At 47.7% G+C, this 17,025-nt stretch overlaps 1 protein-coding gene across 1 annotated transcript in view; it reads left to right on the top strand.

Annotated features, from left to right (window-relative positions):
• The window catches only part of GALNT17 (polypeptide N-acetylgalactosaminyltransferase 17), a 223,481-nt gene extending 206,686 nt beyond the window's left edge, over positions 1–16,795 (top strand). Inside the window, exons 8-11 of the mRNA XM_059829352.1 lie at positions 3,232–3,369; positions 4,623–4,718; positions 15,623–15,790; positions 16,667–16,795. Coding sequence (XP_059685335.1) covers positions 3,232–3,369; positions 4,623–4,718; positions 15,623–15,790; positions 16,667–16,795 — 531 coding nt within the window. The remainder of the gene's footprint in view (positions 1–3,231; positions 3,370–4,622; positions 4,719–15,622; positions 15,791–16,666) is intronic.
• The last annotated feature ends 230 nt before the right edge of the window (positions 16,796–17,025 follow it).

The following is a 17,025-nucleotide window of genomic DNA, read 5'->3' as shown; positions in this document are numbered from 1 at the left end:
CCTACCGTTCACATCAGCCTTTTTATTTTCATTTCTAAAAATTAATTCATTTCTAAAAATTAAACCTGCATTGTAGTGTTTATCTCCCCGTTGAGTGTTTACACAGCGTGGGTTTATGTCCTTCCGCAGCTTCGCAGATGGAGTCTGTCTGTAAAGTCGGTTGGCAGAAGATTATTAATGTCAGCATCATTAGTGCATGAGGTTTCTTCCTGCGGCTCGGGCAGGTCCGTGTTATGTGAAGCCCGACTCGGGCTTCCGAGCTCGCAGATGCTGTCGCTGCCCGGAGCTCACTGCGGACGGTGTGTGGTCCAGGTGCCTGGGCTGTTTGCTTTCCCAGCGTTGGGAAAGTCGAGGCCGTCCGTGCTTAGAAGCCATATTCAGAGGTAGAGGATGGGAAGTCAGTGTCTCACAGAAGGAGATCCCCTCCCAGCAGCGCCGCGTGCAAATGCACCAAAACCACTCTCTTTAAATAGCTTTGGTGGTTATGTTTGTTTCTGCACAGAAATGGTTAGGTTTTCTTAGATCTGACATGTTATTTTTCATGTAAATCCTGCCGTGTCGCAGCATGGTGCGTCTTTGGAAAACCGTGGGGTCCCCTCAGCAAGACAGGCTGATCACATCCAGGGGACACATCCTGCACGTGGACCTGTCTAGGCGATTCCCTGCACTTCTACGTAAAGCCCTATAGGCTCCAAGAGGACTTTATGGAGGTCCAAGGCTGCTGCTTGAGCTCTGGTCTCTGTGCAAGTTATGTCTCATCGGGAAACCCAAGAGCTTCTGCTGCCTCCTGGCTCTGAACGCTGCCTGCAGCGTGCTGAGAGCACCCTTGGCTGGGCCAGTCCCCCATCCCCTGCCTCTGGTCCTGCCGGACGGAGAAGGAGGGGTGGTGGGGAGGGGGAGGCTGCGATGCTTTCCAGGTGATGGGTGGAACATGGATTCGGGGTGCCCCGCCGAGCCCCCCCCACTCACTTCACTTGCAGTGCACGTTGGCAGCGAGCACTACGCTGCACTGTCGAAGCGCGAGGAGAAACCGTTGCCACGAGTGCCCAGACCCCGTGTGAGCAGTTAGTTACAGCCACCCTTTTGGTGCTAAAAATAAACACAAAATATTCATACTTGGCAGGTCACACCACTGCAAAGAGCTGCTTTGGTCCTGATCCTGCTGCAGCAGCGTCCCCGGCTGGCAGCACCGTGCTCCGGGGCGTTTTGAAAAACATTAAAACATAAAACCATGAGCTGCCGCTGCGTTCTGAGGAAAGGTTACATCTGGGGAGAGTCACTGGCATTTAGAGCCACAGTAGTCACAACTTTGTACTGCGTTAGAGAACAACAGGTACCTGGGAAGGGTCGATGAGCTGCCTGCGCTGCCGGTTTGTCGTCCTGGGGTGGTGGAGAGTCCTGGATCAGTTCGTTATTGAGAAATGGATGAATAGAGGTGGAAAGAAATGCTGTTTACGCAGCCAGCTGCAGGAGGGCACTGGCTCTGGCGGGCACTGCTCCAAGCGTTCGGAGAGGCCGAGAGTTGCCTGCAGGACTGAGTGATTTCAAGTCTCTCTTAAAAATAGGTTGCAAGATCCAAACGCCCATAGGCAGGGATCATAAACTACTGCGGGTTCTGCCCTGATCCTCGGGCTGATTCCTTTTTAGAGGTGAGGCACCATGTTCATGCTCAGGAACTGCTTTGGAGCGTGGCAAAAAGGGATTAAAATTCAACATGAAGCCGCAGGTCCTGTACGGCTGTACCAGTAAAATTGAGATTTCATTTTAGAGAAGCCTTCTTTGACAGGTGGCATTGTGCAGGGGGTTATGGATATACACCGAATTACTTTGCGATGCCACTATATTCAAAACCAAGCCAAACCCCATGCACTGAATATTTCAGGTGCTGACTGCTTTGTGGTCCCGCTTCGCTCTGCGTCCCATCTCGCCCACTCAGATTTCAGCCTGTCCTACCTGTCTACACTGACTCGTCTTTATTTTTACCTATGAGCTACCAGTCGCGCATTAAAATGGTGTCTTCTCTAAAGCAGAGTGAATAATTCATTAGAAGATCATTACAAGCGTTGTAATGGAAAATTGCTTTCCCAGCTGTATTTAATGATCACGGGAAAAGACAAGAGCAGGAGCTAAAATAGAGTAGAAACCCAGACACCTGTAGGAAGGAGTAAAAGGGGCTGCAAAGTGCCTTTGGTCTCCTTCATCTGGCTGCTGCATTAGTTCCTCAAATTCTGTAATGGAATAAAAGGTTAAAGGGGGGCAGCTCTCGTCAGCCCCCGCTCCTGGCTCCTGTAAGATTATTTCTCCGGGGGCAGATAGCGTAGCTTTGTCTGCTTTTAAATCGGCTCGAGCAGTGGGGTTCCTCTACGTCTCCAGGGAGACTATTTCACCACGGGATTGTCCAAATTGCCAAGAGGTTTTTCTGAGGTTCAGCCCCAACTTCTCTTCTCCTGTAATTTTTATCCTTTATTTTTAGCTCTCTGCCTCTATTATATATGAATCTTAAACCTTTCTTTTTTTTCTTCTTTTCTTTCCCTCCCTTATTTTATATATTTTAATTGTGCTGTCCTCTGCGTTGCGTAGGGTCACACCCCCTTGGTGAGTAAGGGGAAGGGGTTTGGTGCTCAATGCACAGTCAGGGGTTTGCACTTCCAGGATTCGGCGCGTGACCATAGTTTAAATCCTGATGTCCATTTGCTGTTAAGCTCTTCTGGAAGTCCTGTACATCAGTACCCGAACGGGAGGCAAGATCTTTTAAAAATACTTTGTGCTTGTGCCCATTGACAAATTCAGTCTTTTTCAGATGGATCCAAAGCCCAGGGGAGTCGGTTGGAAGATTCACCTCTGTTACACTGCTCTTCTCATATTTCCTTCAAAACCTTTTCTTCTCCATTTAGGTTCTCTTTCTTAAATCACTTCCCAGGACCAAAACGCATCCAGCATCAGTCTGGTGGCCATTGCCGTTGCAAGGATGCCTTCAAAACCTATGAGAGAAGTACACGTCTCCTCCTCGCTGCGGCTGTGAAGCCCAAGCCTTCCTTCTGACTCCTGCGAGGATGATTTTAACTTGAACACACATGCTAGAATTCCCTGGCATGGCCTCTGCGTGGAGTTATTCAGCTGTTGGCAGTTCCCAGGCAGCTTGGAAGTGATATCAAACATCAGTGAAATACTCTCTTTTTCAATTTTTTTAAGAGTCTCTGTTCAGTGACGTGCTATGTCTTTATTTTTCAGAATCCAGGTATTGACATTGGGGACGTTTCCGAGAGAAAAGCGTTAAGGAAGAGCTTGAAGTGTAAAAATTTCCAGTGGTACCTGGACCACGTTTATCCAGAAATGAGAAGATACAACAACACCGTTGCTTATGGCGAGGTAATTAAGGCTGAGCAGTCCCTTAGAGCAGACTGGTGATATTTACAGCTCGTGAGTCTCTGATGAGAAATAGCCTCAAAGGAGAGGAATGTGAATCAAAACCTACTATTTGTGTATAATTACATAAATTTGTATAAATCTGTTCACAGCTTCTTCTAAAAACCTCTTTTGGGATTTATTTCTGATCTTGGACACCATATACACTAAAATATTTTAATACCTCATTTACTGAATTGACAGAAAAGTATCTATATTACCCATTGACTCCATGGATTAGGCAGCTGTATGCATATTTTTAATACACAGTCGTCTTATAAAAACCCTTTGACTTAAACTCAGCCTAATTCCTTACAAGGGCTCTGTAGGATACAGTGCGTTGTCACAACAGCTTAAGGACGAGATAAAGTGAGGAGACTTAATTCAATCTCTGCTGGCTTTGAGACTGTACTAGGAATATAAAACCAGGCATTTATGGGAACTCATAATACTCTGTTGCAATAGGTCTCATGGAATAGCCGCAGTTTGAGAAAGCTTCTTGAAGCACAGTCCGAGCACCCGAGATGGGCATTAATTTTAAGAAAGATTTATTATCAGAGTTACTTAATGCCTTCAAGCTAAAACCTCCCAAAAGTAGTCTTTTCAAAGGCATTATTGCAGTTGCCCTACATGGGGAGCCTGCAGAGAGGACAGCTCTGCGTTACCAGACCTGGTGGCTGGGGTTCAGCGGCCACTTGGCTTTGTAGCACGAGCCCAACGCTTCCACGCTCCCTCCCAACTGCATCCTTCGGTACTTGACGGCTGCTTTGCCATCTCTGTGTCTCCTCCTGCATCCCTGCGACGATTCGAAGGGGCTCCTGGTGCTAGCTGGACTTTTTTCCCTGCCTTGTTGAGCACTTTGAGATTTTGATGAAACACAAGCGAATCTGCATTGATATCAGGCTCCTGGCAACATCCTGACAGCAGTCTAAAAATATGTTTGTTACCACCACACATGACCAAATACAAAGAGAAGTGTGTTCATGAAGTTGGCTCCTTTGAATGGTGATTATTATATAAAAGCAGTCATCATTAGGCCCTGTATTTACAGGAAACATATGGCACACTAATCCTTTCTCTGCCTGATTATGCCCAGTGATATAGCACCGTATATTCTTTCTATAGCAAGGGAGGCTAGAGGCATTGCTGCACATCGGTTTATTGCTTATCTCTGAAGAGACGGGGCCATATAACTCCACACTTTTTATTTCTTACAGCTTCGAAACAACAAGGCGAAAGACGTCTGCCTTGACCAGGGCCCGCAGGAGAACCACACAGCAATATTGTACCCGTGCCACGGCTGGGGACCGCAGGTGAGGAGTTACTCTGCTGGGACCGCGCGTGCCGGGAGCAGGCGGCACCCGGCAGAGGCTGGATGGGCAGAAGAGAGAGTACGGATGCGCAACGTGTCTGTTGGCTTCACTCTCAGATGTATAAGGTCCAGCTGTTAAAAATACCTCAGATAGAAAGGTGCTTTTTCCCAACTGCTCTTAGAGTAGCTGTTTTCTGGATTACCATAATCATGCCAGAGCTGCGAGTAAAAGCATAATTTGAAAAAATCTTCCAGACAAGGGTAAACAATGCTGAAAGCAAATAGCTAATGAGCAGAGCAGAGCGTATGCAAGCGGAGCATTTTAAGACTTTTCCTTTCTCTTTCACCCAGCAGAGTAAAAAAGAAAAGAAACAGTGCTTTTTAACGGGACGATAATTAGCCATTTCAGCTTGGCTGGGATTTACCGTAGCGTTAGTTTTCTAGCACTCCTTTTGCCTCTCCAGAAGTTTTGGAGCAAGCCAAAAGCTTCTTATCCTGATTTTAAGATTATTCTAGGTTAAAAATCATCAATCCAAGATTCACTCTAGATCTCATATCTTTCAGAGGATTAGTGAATGTGTCAAATACCGAAAGTTAGTGATGATGAACTAATTCAGCCTCGTCTGTAATTTTCTCTCTCATTATGTTTTAAGAAGAACGCAGCACGGGAATGCTGCTGGTTTGATCGCCGTAGAGTTGGAACAAACCGGCATACAACGCTAGCTCTGCTGCTGCTGGCACCTGTACCACCAACAGCAGACTCCAGGCTGGACTTTCTGGATCTGCAAGCTCCAGGGATAATTTACCCCGTTGCCTGCAAACTTTTCCTATCTGTTTTTCTCTTACCTCTGTCCATATCCCCATATCAGTATTTTAGCTAAATCCTGTGATATCCTGCATGTTTTTCTTTCTGTATGCCTGGCGGTCATCATCTCTTCATGCAAATCCCTTAGCATAATGTCCTCCTCTTCTGCAATCCATAAGGAGGAAATACAACATTTCCTTTTAGGTCTGGAGGCAGAATGGCCATCTCATGGCACATGGGGTTTTCAACAATTATGATGTGATTTTGAGGTTTTTCTGCATTGCCAAATTGATGCCAGACCTCCTTAAAGCCACAGGGTAGCAGCTGTTGTTCTTCTGGTGGTTTAGCTCTATCCAGTGAGGCCCTGGTTGATCATCGTCACGGTTTGACACATGTATGTGTCTTCAACCTCTTGCTTTTGTTTACATTTCTCCTGTGAATGCTGTGGCTATCTACATTGGAAATCTAGCTGAGGAATTGAGGTTACAGGTGATGGGCTCTACCGTCACTGCTTGCACGGTGTGTAGTGGCGGCAGCTGGAAACAGGGATAAATTCCTCTGTGACAAGGCTGTTTCTTGTGTTGCTTTTCATTTCTCTTTGTTGGAATGTCCGTGCTCATCACCAGACTCAGAAATATTTCCCTGCCACCTTCTCTGGATCAGCCGCATTTGTACTGAAGGGGTTGCGTCTCCTGATCTGCTTAGAAATCAGGGCAAAACTGTACCTAAAAGCTGTCTGAACACCAAGTTTTAGGCTAAAGCCATCATCCACCTTCTCTCAAAAGAAGGCAAGACGTGCCGCAGGAGGAGACCCATGCCGCTCGCACGATGGGGTAGGTCCGGCCTGTCACTCTCCATGGCCAAGAGGACAAGTCTTACACTGGCAGCTTAACGTTGCTTTGGGTGAGGTTAGGAGAGACAATCCCATCCCAGCTGTGCCCAGATGCTGAGTTAGGTATGTTTAAGGTGTAGATGGAGATTTCTTTTTACTTGCAGGATGGCGATCTGTCTTTGCATGTTTTAGGGAAGACCTGCTCTCGCGTTGCACACATTCTGGTCGCTGTGCTATATGGGCTTCCCTTACCCCCAGCAAGGCAGCCCTGGCTTGTCATTCCACCACTTTCTGTCTTGGCATCATGATGTTTATTACGCTGGCATTGGCCATGCCTTCCAACAGCTTATTTTAACATCACGACCCCAAACCAGAGCTATCTGTGCTGGCAGATGCCATGGGGTTTAGGGTGAGAACTGCTGGATGGGCAGGACCACACGTCTAAAGCGTTGTGAGCAGCTAAGTCCCGTTGAAAGTACTGCGTGACAGCAAACTGCTGTCATGAAGCACCACAGGTGACACAGCAAGGCAATTTACTGTATCAAACCTTCATCTCAAAGCAGAAGTGCATAAATTACATAGAAATGCTCAACACCAGTGGTTGAATTCCTGCTTGCAAGAGCTCTGTAAGCCCGCCCTGCACCTCTGCGCCAGGATCACTGGGATCTCCGTGCAGGTACAGAGAGGAGGAAGGACGTTCCTTCATAATGTCACAGAAGACAGCGCAGCACTGGGGTTGCATTCATTAAGACCAAAACTGTGAAATATAACATAAGAAAGGCCATCCTATTAAGTGCCTGCAGATATTTGCATAATAAAACCCTGCCTGTGAAAATTTCTCCCATGAATGAGAAAGGAAAGCAGGGAGAGGAAGAAGAGTGCCCCACCAGACAGTAGGGTTTCCCAACATATTTGGGGTAATTTATTTATTGAGCAGATTTCCAATTTAGGCATCAGAGCTTTCCAGTTGAAACACAGGCTGCTGCAACTGGTTTTCTGGCTCCAGCTGCATTCTAGCCCATGATGGGTTGTAGCACTTCTTGGATTTGGGTGTCTGTTTTTGAACACCCAAATATTGAATACCTGTGTGAATATCAGAGATACGTAAATTCGATCTTGAAAACAGAACTTTCTTTAGTCCATTGGACATTACAGATCATGTCAGTCTAGCTCCTTCACAGTTCTCGTCCAGCCCATATGTGGGAGGAGGTCTTTATGAGGGAGGGAGGGGCCCCAACTGCGGCTTTTCAGGTGGGAAACGCGTATTAGAGTTCACAACAAAATCTTGTAGCCATTCCCTAGGGCCTAGGAACATGCGATCCCATTCCTGGTAGCTTTCCTGAGATAAGATCTGATTTTTTTTGTCGCATCTTAATGATTAGGTTATCAAATCTGGCTGAAAACCTGGAGCATTAATCAGGGCTTGGCAAGATGAAGTGTCAGTTCTCTGTTCTATCACAGGCCTCCAACAGGACTTAAATACTTCTCCACCTGCAAAATGAGCCTCACTGGCATGAGGGTGAGTTGAAGATTGAGTTGGAGCGAGTAGGGACGTAGAGCTGCGGGACACTGCAGCTGTGGGAGCCTTAGTGAGTATCTGGGGATCCAGCAAGCTCAAGGAGGTTCATTTTCAGCTTAAAAAATGTATAGTTCAAGTGATGGGCAGGCGTTCTCACAATACGGTACCCCGGGCTTTCCAGGCTCACCAGGACTAAGTAATCCCAAAGCTCATCTGAGCCTGAACTGCCACTGAGCAGGAGCCACCTGAGCCTAGGAACTGGCCACGGGAGTCCTTGGGGTAGAGACGAAGCTCACTTTGGTTTATCCTTGCCTTTAAACAAAGATCAGCAACTGTGGCTGATCGAGTTACTGCTAAATATAACCTAGCTGTTGCTTAAATACACACAATTTTTTTTCTTAAATGGCACAAACTGCCTTTTGGACTTTCTGGATAGAAACTTAAACCTCTAAGTGCATTATAGTATAAGAAACCGAATTAGCCTGACATTGTCTGCAAACCCTGGGCTTTAAGATGAATGGCTAAAAGCAGGTTATTTATTTTTTTCCTTAGCTGTTTTTGTGATTAAACTTAACGACATTTTCTTTTCCCACCTGATGTTTTGAAGTCCAATGTTGCAGCGCTGCTGGCTCCCTTCAGCTCGCCTGTTGCGCAAGCTCAGCACAGATTTTTCTTCCTCGTCTTCCACCTCCACATTGTCCCTTCCCTCTCCAGCTGAGAGCCAGTTCTTGGCAGTTCTTTTGTTTCATGATGCATGCAATTAGTTTAACTCCTTGAAAATGCTTTTTGAAAGTAGCTATCAGTGAGTGCAGAAGCTTTGAAATTAGCCTTTTGCAGAAGCACAGGTGCTGCACAAAAGAAATTGGACTTCCGCTACAACTGTTTAATTAATGGGCTGCATGTTGTAATTTATTGCTGGGAATATAATTAGAAGTACTGTAAACACTTTGTTCAAATAGCTCGCTTGTTTTATATATGTGTGTATAGAGATATATATATATATAAAACACAAGGAGTTGCAATTCCTTTTGAGTTGTTTGGCATCTGAAAGCACACACAGTGGTGCCTGTGCTTAATGGTCATGTAGTCTCCTAAAATCTCCACTTCTCTCTGATACTGTGGCCCAGCCATACACATTTAAACGCATTTCACAATGAAGGAGCAGGTTCCTCAGCTGCAGCGAGTGAGCGTAGGGTATATGCTCCCTGATGGCATTTCAACAGTGCAAGGTCAGCGGTGTCGCGCGTCCTACTCCCTGCCATGCTGGGTAATGTTGGGCTTTTGTTGGAAGTCCTCATTCTTTCGAAGTCCATCCCCACACCGTGCTGCTGTCCGCTGGGACTGTCTGCGTATCTGTAAATGAGCAGCCCAGCACAGAGAGAGGGGGAATGACCTACTTACCTGGGAGAGATTGGTCCCCTTCAAGGCAAGGCGGCTGGTGCTACATCTTGAGTTTCTGCTGTCTCTGCTGATGACTGCTAATTGGTTTAAGCTAAGCGTGTAGCATTCAGATGGATGCGGTTAGATGCGATGGATCCCATACCTAGCGCTGAATGTGGATGAGATCTTGGCTTTTGCTCACAGCACCTCTGTTGTAGTATCCATCACTGGGGGAAATTTTTGGCTTTTCTCTTGTTTTCCGTTTAGCTTTCCGTTCTCCCTGCTTTCATTCGCTTCCAGGTCAAATCATTACCAGATTTCATGATGAAGTATCCTTTTATCCTGCAGTTATATTGAGCCCGCTCGTGGATTTTTTTTTCCTTCCTGATGGCTTCATCTTTTAAGCGATACATCATGAAAACACCTTGCCGTAATGATGTATTACACTAATAATATAGTAATACCTCATTGGAGTGACAGAACTATGGTGATATATTAAGGTGATAGAAAGCACTATAATACTATAAAACTTAAGATAATGTTCACCCAGCAGAGCATTTCATTTAATTATAGGATAAAATATGTTTTGCCCATTTAAGCATCAGAACTTGAGGACAAAACCATCAATACTGAGATCATCCGGGACATTGCAGTATCAAGGGTGACAAAATAGCACATCAGATTAAATTGTGTTAAAAAGAAAATACTGTACGCTTTATTATGGTTCCTAATTGATGATATGCTCAGTGCAGAAAGGAAGCTAAACAACCCTAAATTATTTTCCAATAGAGTCAATGAAGGTCATCAAGGCTTTTATTTCCCAGGTGCTAAGACGTCTAATTAACTTTCTCCCATCCCTGAGATGCAACCAGCCAGAAACAATAATCAAAGAAGATGTATTGGTGGTGCAAGTTTGCCGGCAGGAGACCAGCCTGAGCGACACAGTGGGCACGCGTGCGGCCGTGCGCCCCTCCGCTCTCCTGGCATCGGTGGGGGCTGCGGATCCCCCCAGGGCAAAGCAGCCCCCCAAAATGCTACCTGAAGGTGGGGTACTTTGCAAGAGGCAGTTTTACCCGGGATGCAGTTTTACCTGGAAAGGTGTTTGTAAGAGGCTGTGGGTATGACTGCGTGTTTCTCCCTGGGGTTGTGGCTTTGGGCCATTTACACTGATTAAGGGGTTTAAGACCTCATCAATATTAACCGCTTTTAAATGGGTAGCTTGTTAATATTTTCAAACTGTTTTTCTCTGGTCTGTCCTCTTGGTCTTTCTAGTTTTTCTCTCATCCCGTGCCCGGCTGGGTAATTCTGTCAGGCGTTTCCTCAGGTTGGTACCTCCATGATCGTCCTTTTCCAGCTGGATTGGCCGTATCCTTCACCATTTGTTCAGCTCATGCCTGGCTTCGTCTGTTTTCTGGAGGCTGACAAACCTGCTTAGCTGGCAACGAGTTGTAGGACAGATCACTTTAAAGGACAGATAATATTTTGGGGGAGCAGGAGAGCAGAATTTAAACTCGGATCTCTTCTTTTCATTTCACAAAGCCAGGAAAACATGGTTTTGTTACATGAAATGTCATTGGATTTAAGTGGTTATGCAATGTAGGCTGTCATTAACTTCCTGTGACTGGACTGCACTTTGGCAAAACCTCCTTCATCAATGAAAATCATTTCCTTCAAGAAAAGATGAACTTTTATTATCTTTAAGCACCATGATGACCGTGTGAGAAAATCATTGGTGACTGCAAAGCAGCCACGGGATCTCCAAGGGAGTAGCCTTGTTCAGACACTTGCTGACGTAGGCAACGTTTTTGGGGTGGTCCGCAATGAAATAATCGAGAAAAAGGAGGGGCAGGCCTTAGGAAACATTTGAGAGGAGAAAACTGATGTGGTCCAACAGGAAAACTTTTGGTGGAAGAGCCTTCCCAGATCCTATGGGAAGAGCTCACCTGGCTGTGCTGTGAGGATGAGGAGGAGAGGGGAAGAGCACAGGCTGTTCAGGTGGTGCGGGGTGGATCGGGTTCACTCCTGGGCAAGAGGGCAGGATTTACACCATTACATCACTGAGACTCCCAAACACGGTGCCCAAAGAAGGAGTGTGTTGAAAGCCTGCCCATGGCAGGTCCTTCTTGTGCTCCCCTGAGCCAAGGAGCACTCTTACCCCACGGGTATTTTGCATTGATGCCGAATACCCCTATGAGCACTTGCAGTATGGGTCAGGCAGTAACCTCTCACTATTGCATCTTGTTCGTTCAGCTTTCATACGTAGCCACAGGATAAGTTCTCATGAACCGCCTTCCCAGAGATCATCATCTGGGGCAGTGCTGGCCACGTTGAAGCAGGCAACTTTGCTTGAAATGTTGAGTTGGTGAATTGCTGCAACCACTCAGAAGGTTTTAATAACAACGGCAGGTGTAATTTGCTGATACTATAAAGCATTTGTATGGCACCTTCTGTTTCTAAGGTAGGCTCAGGTCTTATGTGAGCGCACCGTCTGGAGCTGCTCTTTAAAATGTTGGTTAATGCAGTACATGGTGATGGGTCAGAGGTGCTTCCCGCCCGGTCTTGTTTAATATCTTTATCGACGATCTGGATGCGGGGATTGAGTGCTCCCTCAACAAGTTTGCAGACGACACCAAGTTGGGTGGGAGTGTTGATCTGCTGGAGGGTAGGAAGGCTCTGCAGAGGGATCTGGACAGGCTGGATCAATGGGCCCAGGCCAATTGGATGAGGTTCAACAAGGCCAAGTGCCGGGTCCTGCACTTGGGTCACAACAACCCCAGGCAACGCTACAGGCTTGGGGACGAGTGGCTGGAAAGCTCCCCCGCAGAAAAGGACCTGGGGGTGTTGGTCAACAGCCGGCTGAATATGAGCCGGCAGTGTGCCCAGGTGGCCAAGAAGGCCAACGGCATCCTGGCCTGTATCAGAAATGGTGTGGCCAGCGGGAGTAGGGAGGTGATCGTGCCCCTGTACTTGGCACTGGTGAGGCCGCACCTCGAATGCTGTGTTCAGTTTTGGGCCCCTCACTAGAAGAAGGACATTGAGGTGCTGGAGCGTGTCCAGAGAAGGGCGACAGAGCTGGTGAGGGGTCTGGAGCACAAGTCTGATGAGGAGCGGCTGAGGGAGCTGGGGTTGTTCAGTCTGGAGAAGAGGAGGCTGAGGGGAGACCTTATCACTCCCTACAACTACCTGAAAGGGGGTTGTGGGGAGGTGGGTGTTGGTCTCTTCTCCCAAGTGACAAGGGATAGGACAAGAGGAAATGGCCTCAAGTTGTGCCAGGGGAGGTTTAGACTGGATATTAGGAAAAATGTCTTTACTGAGAGAGAGTGGTGGAGCACTGGATGAGGCTGCCCAGGGAGGTGGTGGAGTCACCATCCCTGGAGGGGTTCAAGGAACGTGTGGACGTGGCACTGCGGGACATGGTTTAGTGGGTATGGTGGTGTTGGGTTGGTGGTTGGACTTGATGATCTTACAAGTCTTTTCCAACCTTAATGATTCTGTGATTGTGTGATCTCTTCTTGTACCAGGCAAATCCAGATAGAAAGTGCCAGCCAGGCTGCAGCTATGCTCCCTACCGCCGCCTGTGGGGCCATCTCGAGCATCAGCCTCTGCTCATTATTTTCTCCCCTTTTATCGCTCAAGAAAGACCCATCGGCAGCAGAATTGGTTCTTCACCGCAGGACTCCCATTCACCCGAGTGCTTCACCCCCCACTGTCACCTTGTGGTTGAGAGCCCCAGCTGCCGCGGCAGGCTCGCTCTGGAGAGGAGCAAAATAACTAAAGAAGAATTAAGGCATCAAAGGCAAAATATCCCAAAAGACAAAAATTCCATAAATGTCTTAGGAGCGCAGTGGAGCTTGCACTCGCAAGTTAGATGGGATTTTTTGGGAATAATCACTCTCAGTTTGATGGTTGGACAGGCTTGAAGGCTGGAATGGCTACTGCTGAGCCTCCACTGTGCTCAGCAGAGTAGATCAGGCGTTAGGCGGTGTGCTAGATCCAGATGCGTGTTTGGGACTTTATTTATCTAGCTATTATACATGGTAGATGACACATCTAATAGATGCACTTAATGCATTTTTCATAATACCCATGTTTGTTTCTCAGCTCGTTTTGTCTCCCTCCAGCCCCCGCCCCGCTCCCTTCCTCGGGAAAGATTTAATTTTTGCTCTACTTATTTTTCCCACCATATTAGGCGATAACATGTAAGAGCAGAAATCGTGTTGCCTTGTGGGCATTAGGCCAACTGTCTGAAGACAAGCTGCCAAACATCATAAAAAAAGAAAGTGTCTAGCACACTAATTATGTATGTGGTAGAAAACATTTCGGAAACAGGAGGAGAGTAACTCACACTGCCCATTTGGGACCTCTGGATGATTTCTTCTGTCTGTCGTGGAGAAGGCTTGTCTTTTTTTGTCTTTTCCTTTATATGCCTCTTTCTTTTTGCAAAGCAAGCAGCCTCATTCTCTGTGTTGGTGCTCAAATACTAATTCAGATGAGTTGCGTGGTTAAAAACACACTGCTGAGAGCACCATCTCGCTCGAGGCTTGGCTCATCAAAACATCAAACTGCTAAAACCAAATAATGTGAATCTGAGCCTTCAGCTAGGCTGGAGATGCCCAGGGGGGTCATTCCCAGGTTGCTCCAGCCTCGTGCGCAGGGAGGCTCCCATGCTGGGAGCCCGGCACAGGGTGAGCTGAGCTCGGTGGTGGATAGGCTCCCTGTCCTGCGGTTGGGCACCCTACGCCTGGGCGAGGCAGTGAATCGGTGGGAGGAAGAGGAGGAGGTGATGGTTATGGCTTTAAAGCTCTGCAGGCTGCCTGTCGTTCCACTGCTGCACCGGTGCAGCAGTTTGAAGCGGGAGTTACGGTAAAGCTGAAGAGACAGGTACTGTTCTGCACCATCATGCAAAGGGCTTTGGGGGGCAGAAGAGCAGATCCTGCACCGGGGGACGGGATGGGGCAGCTTTGCCCCATGCCAGCATCAACTGTATGGTGTGGGCTGCGGCAGCTGAATCCGCCTGGGGGTGAAGACTGTTGGTAAATGGACCTCTGTGAGATGTGAAATAGAGGAGATCTTGCTTTGATACACAACACCTTGGCTAAAAGTGTAACTCCACCAGCAGCTGGGAGCAAAGCGTGCCAGGCACCCATCCCAAGGCAGATGGGCAGCACGGGGGCCAGCCAGAGGATTCAGCACACCTATACCTACAACCAGCATTGCTGAGGGACAGCAAAATTGGCTTCAAGCACCATAACTGTATCTAGTTGGATTTGGACCCTTTTACATTGTTTTAACTTGATTTTCAATGTTTAATTATTCTAACTGAGATAACCTGAACTCCCAGTGTGATTTGCTGTCTCTTTTTAAGCATCTGGGTCACAGATATGCTCAGTTAATTAACGTGCTGAATACTTCTTATTTGTCTGCTAGATAATGGATTGATTCGTAATTTAAATAAGCAGCTGTGTGTATCTTTCCCTTGAACTATAAAAGGCAGGCCGCTGTCATTCATCTCTCTTCACTCCTGAATTTAAATATGTTTAGAGAAATATTTTGGTGGGATTCCTTAAACACTGCAAATGGAGGAGCCCTTTGTGTGCGGCCCTGCCGCAGCAGCGGGGCTGTCTCGGTGCTGTCTCAGTGCCAGCTGCACGCTGCCTGCCCAGCGCCCCCGAGAGCCATCGTCCCTGCCCCATGCTCCCAGCCTGCGCCTCCCTGGCAGCCGAGACGGGTCCCTGGAAGCGCTGGGCGGTCGGATGCGGGGGGTGCTGCAGGGGTTAGCTGCAATCCCCAGCCTTTGCTTCAGTGCTGAACCACGGGGGAGATTTGGGCTTGCATCCCTGGGGAACGGGGCCAATTACATATTGGCCCCCTTTGGCTGATGTTGCTGCCCGGCTGCTGTTGGAGTTGCTGGAGGGCTGTGCCAGACACACCAGCAGCATCGTTCGCAGGCCAAAGCAAGGCTGGCTCGCCAAGCATGCGAGAAGCCACAGGGTGGGCCAGCATCACCAGCCAAGCCAGCTGGCTCTGCCTGAAAACCAGGGGAAATCATCCATTGCCCCAACCTACAGAGTGGTCAGGCCCAAAGGAGGCTGGAGGACTCTGCCCCATGATGGGTTTAAGGCTCAGAGTTATTCTTATCCCTTCCCTGTGCCTCAGCTCCTCACCTGCATCTGCAAAAAAAGCCCCAAACCAACAAGAAAAAAGGCTGGAGAGAGTTGCTTTTTTTCCTCTTGTCAGTTCTACTTTCTCCATGCACCGCCCTCAGAGTTTTTTTCCTGGGGGTCTGCAAACTTGTCCTTTCCTCGATTGCTTTTTAGTGATTCTCCAACGTTACTGATGGTCTTTCTCTTCTCCTTCCCTACCCGCCAGCTTGCACGCTACACCAAGGAGGGCTTCCTTCATCTCGGCGCCCTCGGGACCACGACTCTTCTACCTGATACCCGCTGCCTGGTGGATAACGTGAAAAGCCGCTTCCCTCAGCTCCTCGACTGCGAAAAGGTCAAAAGCAGCCTCCATAAGCGCTGGAATTTCATACAGGTTTGTTATGGGTCTGCCATCGATGCTGCTCCTCTGCTTCGCAAACCATGGGCTGTGGCACATCATCTGTTTACCTGAAAGGGGGTTGTGGGGAGGTGGATGCTGGTCCCTTCTCCCAAGTGACAAGTGATAGGGCAAGAGGAAATGGCCTCAAGTTGTGCCAGGGGAGGTTTAGACTGGATATTAGGAAAAATTTCTTTCCTGAGAGAGTGGTAAAGCATTGGAAGAGGCTGCCCAGGGAAGTGGTGGAGTCACCATCCCTGGAGGGGTTCAAGGAACGTGTGGACGTGGCACTGCGGGACGTGGTTTAGTGGCCATGGTGGTGTTGGGGTGATGGTTGGACTTGACGATCTCATAGGTCTTTTCCAACCTTAGTGATTCTGTGATTCTGTGATCTTTGGCGTGGGACAGTGTGGGACGAAGACGAAATGGTCCCATGGAACAGCAGGTGCCAGGTCCTAGGGCAGAGGGAAAAGGTTAAGAGGGGTCAGGGGCAGAGACAGTATTTTAGGACAATTTCCAGTAGAAGTTCCCCTTTCTGATACTTTCAGGCCTATGTAACCTGCCCTGCCAATGACTTCCTAACGCAGGGGTGCAGCCATGCTATTTGAAGGTTAGATCTGTCCTTTGGTTGCCGACGTGTTAGGAATCCGTGTTGTCGGTGATAAAGGTTGCTCATTCAATTCACATTGATTATTTTAGGAATTATTCTATTGTTTGAATTGCGTTACCACCCAGCTAAGTGCTGTGCATTTTCCAGCAATGCACAAGGACACAGCTGCACTCCTGGGCAGTGCACGGTCCTGGCGTGCTTCACCGGCAACCCCATGTCTTCTTTAATTTTTTAAATATTTTTCCCATACCCTTTAATTTTAGAACGGTGCCATCCTGAACAAGGGAACAGGACGATGCTTGGAAGTGGAGAACAGGGGAATGGCCGGCATCGATCTGATTCTTCGCAGCTGCACAGGACAAAGGTGGACGATTAAAAATTTCATCAAGTAAAGGGTGGAAGAGTCAGAGTAATTTGACTGGAAACACGGCTGACTTGGACTGATCTGACTGGACTCCTTTGGAAAGGACGAAATGCCAAAACAGAGCTTTATTCATGTTATTAGGAGAGGACATGGGGGAAATGGGCATTTGTGTCTTTTTATTTTTATTGTATATTAGTCTCCCACAGCTGATTCCAACTGTGTGAAATTGGGTCAGAACTGCTATTTTCTTCTGGCGAG

Source organism: Gavia stellata, chromosome 25, assembly GCF_030936135.1.
Source record: "Gavia stellata isolate bGavSte3 chromosome 25, bGavSte3.hap2, whole genome shotgun sequence".
In the NCBI taxonomy this organism is placed as follows: Eukaryota; Metazoa; Chordata; class Aves; order Gaviiformes; family Gaviidae; genus Gavia; species Gavia stellata.
The sequence above is the reverse complement of the archived record's forward strand: the minus strand, read 5'-3'. Positions and strand labels throughout refer to the sequence as shown.